We start from the raw sequence: 5,444 nt of genomic DNA on the forward strand, positions 1-5,444 counted from the left end.
CCAAACCTTAATATATCAAATTGCAAGACAACCGATCGAACATATATGCATCACATGCTTTACATTACATATAAATTGATTATCCCTTTTCGGGCTGAAAAACAAAGAGAAAAGACCCTTTCTAGCAAAGAGAGTATATGGAGGTTTTGACCAATGAAAACCGAAGAATAATTTGTCCACTTCTAAAGGATCGATCGATGACTAATGTTGCACAACTTGTTGTAGCTAGCCATGGATGCTGTATTGATAAACAGGTTCATGCACTTAATTCCCTAAAGAATTGAAAGTGGCTTGTGGCATATATATATTTTTTTATCATAATAAAGCCAAATTAATAATAAAATAAGAATTTTTTTCGGAAGACATGGTCGATTCCTAACGAACTATAATTTATTTGGTATGCATTGCAGACTTTTGCGCATGTATATGAGCTTGCCCATTGCAGAATCGAACTTACGTATCATAAGGAAAAACAAGGTAATGGCTTTGTTCACATCAGACCTTGTCGAAATGACTTTCACTCTTTCTCTGATTTTTTTTTTCTGCTTCGTGTTATTTCCTAAAATCATTAAACACATCACATCATTGTCGAGTGATGACATATTTCATTAATATATTTATGAATGATATTAATTTGTTATTGAATTATTGTTTAATAATTCTATATTAATGACATTGAATTTGATTATTAGGTGATTCTTGGACATCAATAATATTAATATTTCCATTTTCTATAAATCGTGACGTTAATAAAATTAAATTTGTGTCTAATATTTTTTTGCGAAGGAATTGGTTTCTAATATTAGAATGACTATTAAAAATATTTTTTATGAATGATATTAATCATTAATTGCGATTAATACATTGTACAGTAATAACTTCCACTCTTTTCCCACGTCAAACACAGACTCCGTGTTTACAAACTTAAGTTGCTATTTTCTTAGTATGATTCTGATAAGGTACTTTTAACCAAATTTATTTCCTTTCAAACTTCCATGGTTGTAGCCTCTGCGGTTGCTTTTTATGTTTTAACTTATAAAATACACATAACCATACATTTCAGGATGTATTCCCAAAGAAAAACTTCAATATATTCCAGTGATGTATTTTTTTTATTATCTCAATAGAAGTACTTTCATTCCGGTGTTTATCTTCTATATCCTCCTTTTCCACTTGACGTTTAATAAATGTTAAGTCATTTTCAGGAATGCACCATTGAACTATCAGTTTTATGTTCTCAAATTGCACACAGTTCGTTCGGCGACAGGGTGATTGATGCACAATCTCATATCAATTCATTGGACTAACAAGTCCTTGGATGCTTCAACATTACATACTCATCACATTATAAACTCCTATCCCCAAGAGTTAGAAGTGGTTGATCTCCTACCTAGACGCATAAGAGGCCAATAAATTTTTGGCCCGCCTAGTGGGACGTTATGTGTCATACATTTGTAGTCATGATAAAGAGAACAGGAAAAGCAGTTGTATGTGAACACGTAGATCAGTCTCTGCCCCTTTCACTTAGGGAGTTACATAATGTTCTTCAATCCTTTCATTCTGGCAAAAGAGAATGAGAAGGAAATGTAAGTTTCGCTTTTGTCAAACTTTTAAGCCGAGATATACTCTCGAAAAATCATAGTTTTATGCAAATTATGGAGCAAATATCAAATAGTATGCAGTAAGCTTACCAGCAGACTCTTCAGTAGAATCTAGAAGTTCTTCAATGTAATTCCTAGGAATTACAATTTTTTCAGAGAATTCAAGGCTCGCAGAAAATTGTGCATCTAGCTATTGCTCCACAACAATCTACACTAATCATTCAATAGCATGGTCCCCTTCAACCTTCACAAGATTTTTTGAAGGAGTTAGTGATCATGTTGAAGGTCAGCCAACCAGCATCAGATCCCAATAGTAGCAATGGACACTCTATTATGAACAATCAAGTTCCTATAATCACTCCTTTAGCTCGTCTGTGAACCGTCCAGACTTCTAAAGTGAAATAAATATGTTTTCAGGTAATGTCTTGTGGCTTTACCTTTTTACGTCTATTAATTGCTGCTCCTATCATTAAAAGTACAATTGCTCCTTTTAGAGTAACTGAATGAGTAGAGAGAACTGAACGATATCAATCAAAGGCCTCCTCATTTTGTACCATCTATGGAACCATAGAAAGATCCACATGTTCAACCACAACAACAACATTACCAAGGGCAAGGTGAGTTTGACTATCAACAACTTTATCGTCTGCCATAGGTGATCCAGAATTAGGCTTAAAATGTGGTAAACAGAGATTAAGAAATGAATATCATCCAAGGCAAGTTGGGTTCTAGGTGTTTGGGGAGACTCATGTACTGTAGACCTTTCATAGAGCAACAAATTGCATTCCACTCCCTAGAGGGTTCATAACTCCATAATTTTCTCTTTTCTTAGGAAAGGATGCTCAATCAACAGTGGAGCGCATCACCCGTTTCACCATCCAGTGTCGAGAAATGGGCTCAAAAGACAACTACAAGCTCAAGCTATTTGGAAATTTCCTTAATGGTATTGCTCTCTCATAATACATAAAGTTAGCTAATAATTCTATTGACAATTGGACAGAGATGGAGGACGCTTTCAACAAGTAATTTTGCAAAAAGTTATTGTGGCAGACTTGTCTATGATCACTCAATATCCAGAAGAGCCAATTGAGCATTTTCTCAGTAAGTTCAAAGAAGTCAAACCTCGGTGCAACATTGAGATACCAGAAGAGGAGATGGTAGCACTGGCTATAAAGAGCATTCTTGCACAGTTAAGTAAGAAGTTCTATTATTTCATTATGATGTTTGTCTTATATCTCCTACTTTTCTCACTTGACACTCAATAAATTTTACATCCCTTTTCAGGAAAGCACCCTCGAACTAGCACTTTTTATGTTCTCAAATTGCACACAGCTTGTTTGGTGATAGGTCAAAGAAATAAGAGTTTGTTACACGATATTAAGAGGTCAAAGCCATGTTCGTCCTATACATCATGGAAGATGTCATTTTTCACGATCTTTCGTGTAGAAGCATCAATGGAATGGCTGTTGTTAGCCATGTTCCCATAATTTCAAACACGAATCTTGTAAACCTAGAAGGTGGAGCACATCACAACCTCCAAGAATACACACATCCTCCTTGAAGAAGAAGCATGAATAGAGAGATACGCCATCATCCACATTTCTAGGAGAGAGTTGCGGTTATGAAGACCACTGACCCAGTTACCCCACCTACATGTAAACGATTTTTGAACTTCTAACTTTACTTGCTACTAGAGAGAGAGGGTTCCAAACAACGAGCACTCCCCAGTTAATAGTTTACCGACTTGAGCGTCAGAGAACTCTCCTGAATACACCCTTGGGACCCCCTTGGTAACTAATAAACTACCACATATGCCTTTCTAGAGCTTTAAGAGTATTATGCTAACTACATTTTTTGCGAAACTGGAATAAGTCAAAGGATCAACCTTACCTTCTGATACATCACAAGACCGAAGGCTGTTTTAGACGTGATGTTTTTAGTGCATATATGATGGCATCGGTCATAAGAACCTTAAATATTAATGTGTAAAATTAATATTTAGGTATGGAAATGAGTCAAGGAAGTTATTTTATCCAATACATTATTGTATTGAGTAATTGCGACATTTAATCCCACCTCAAGCAACATTTTCACCATCATACATTTTTATTTCATATAAGGTATTTTCACTATTTTCTTTTTTTGTCTTGCCAAGTCAAAGTTGTGCCCAATAACTCCTTTCTCTCATTCCTTTTTTTTTTTCTTTTTATTTTATGAAAATATGAATAATAGAGAGTGCCAAGTGGACGTGCATGAGGGCACTAAGAATGATATCGTCATGCTTGACATCACATGTTGAATTCTTTGACATCACGTTGAATTCTTGTTAAGACCGGGCCGCCATACCCCACCAATTGTAAAAAAAAAAGACACCCTTTGACACACGTGCACCAAGTAGCCTTAGTGGGTCCCAGTTAGCAACATTCTTTGAAGGTGGCCCCACCCAAATTCATCCAACGTAGAAGACTCCCTTTGATTTTCAAAGACCAGGAATCCGTTTTTCTTTTCCTTTACGTGCCTATATAAACCCTTTCATTTCAAAACAAATACTACCAACTCACTCGTATTCACTCAAAACAGAAACTATTCAAAATGGATTCCTCATTCTTCCAATCCCAAGAATATCAATCCAACAACTACTTCTCCCCTGAATCTTCTTCACCGGATTCTTTGTCATTCAATCATAACCACCAACACCTACCCTTCAACCCAAATGACTCACAAGAAATGTTTCTTATGGATGTCCTCAATGAACCCATTACTACTACTAGAGACTCTTTTGTGACGACCAATGCTGTTACAAGAGACCATGAAGAGATAACCTCATCGGAGATTTCATATAGAGGAGTTAGGAAGAGGCCGTGGGGGAAATTCGCGGCGGAGATTAGAGACTCAACGAGGAATGGAGTGAGGGTTTGGATAGGGACCTTCGACACGGCCGAGGAGGCGGCGTTGGCTTATGATCAAGCAGCATTCGCCTTGAGAGGTACATTGGCAACACTCAACTTCCCGGCGCAGAAGGTTTATGAGTCGCTAAGAGCGATGAACTACTCGTACGAGGAAGGGGAATCACCGGTTCTGGAGTTGAAAAGGATACACTCCATGAAGAGGAAATCGGGGAGTCGAAAAAGATCACAATACAATAATAATATTAATGAAGATGATGATAATGTGGTGGTGTTGGAGGATTTAGGGGCTGATTATTTGGAGGAGTTGCTTAATGCTACTACTTAGTAAATTGTTTTCACTCACTCTCTTTCTCTCTTTGTAATTGATACTTGATAAGTGTGACGATCTTTTTTACAAATTGAAACATTTGCAGCCATATCCTTTGCATAATGGTTAACTCATGGGCCTGTATATATAATAACTTGAAAATCACGCATGTCAGACAAATACGTAAAAATAATGTATAGACTTCAAGTAGAAATCGAACCTACAATCTCGAGAAATGACAGACTCTCCTAATCGTTAGGCTAATTAATTAAGAACTTATTCTTCCACCAGCATGATGATTAATTACTCTGAATCACTATGAATTAATATATAATTAGGAGCCCACTAAAAAGTTTTATACTTTTTGTGTCTATTATCTTGGCAAATGGAGGACTAAAGTTTTAATTATTTATTAAGTGAGATTTGGGGACACAGATCTTCTTTTACTAATATCTGTTTTTTCTTTGTCTTGAAGTGCTCACAATGATCATTTAACCAGCAATATTAAATTTGCTTTCACACACTAAAAGAGTGGAAATATATATGTTATTTTTATATAAGTATATCTAATATAATTCATGAAGTGCTTTTGACCTTTTAAGGCTACATTCAACCGGCTCCCAAAGT

The 5,444-nt window shown here is 36.1% G+C and overlaps 1 protein-coding gene across 1 annotated transcript; it reads left to right on the forward strand.

The window, feature by feature from the left end:
• The first annotated feature begins 4,187 nt into the window (after positions 1–4,187).
• Positions 4,188–4,900, forward strand: LOC120009940 (ethylene-response factor C3-like). Its single transcript, XM_038860675.1, has one exon. The coding sequence runs from the start codon at positions 4,194–4,196 to the stop codon at positions 4,833–4,835; it is 642 nt and encodes a 213-aa protein (XP_038716603.1). The 5' UTR covers positions 4,188–4,193; the 3' UTR covers positions 4,836–4,900.
• Positions 4,901–5,444: the final 544 nt, after the last annotated feature.

This window comes from Tripterygium wilfordii, chromosome 11, assembly GCF_013401445.1.
Source record: "Tripterygium wilfordii isolate XIE 37 chromosome 11, ASM1340144v1, whole genome shotgun sequence".
NCBI classification, from domain to species: domain Eukaryota; kingdom Viridiplantae; phylum Streptophyta; class Magnoliopsida; order Celastrales; family Celastraceae; genus Tripterygium; species Tripterygium wilfordii.

What these genes read in the sequence shown, in the direction of transcription:
- LOC120009940 (XM_038860675.1), top strand. Translation starts at nt 4,194, where the DNA reads ATGGATTCCTCATTCTTCCAATCCCAAGAATATCAATCCAACAACTAC.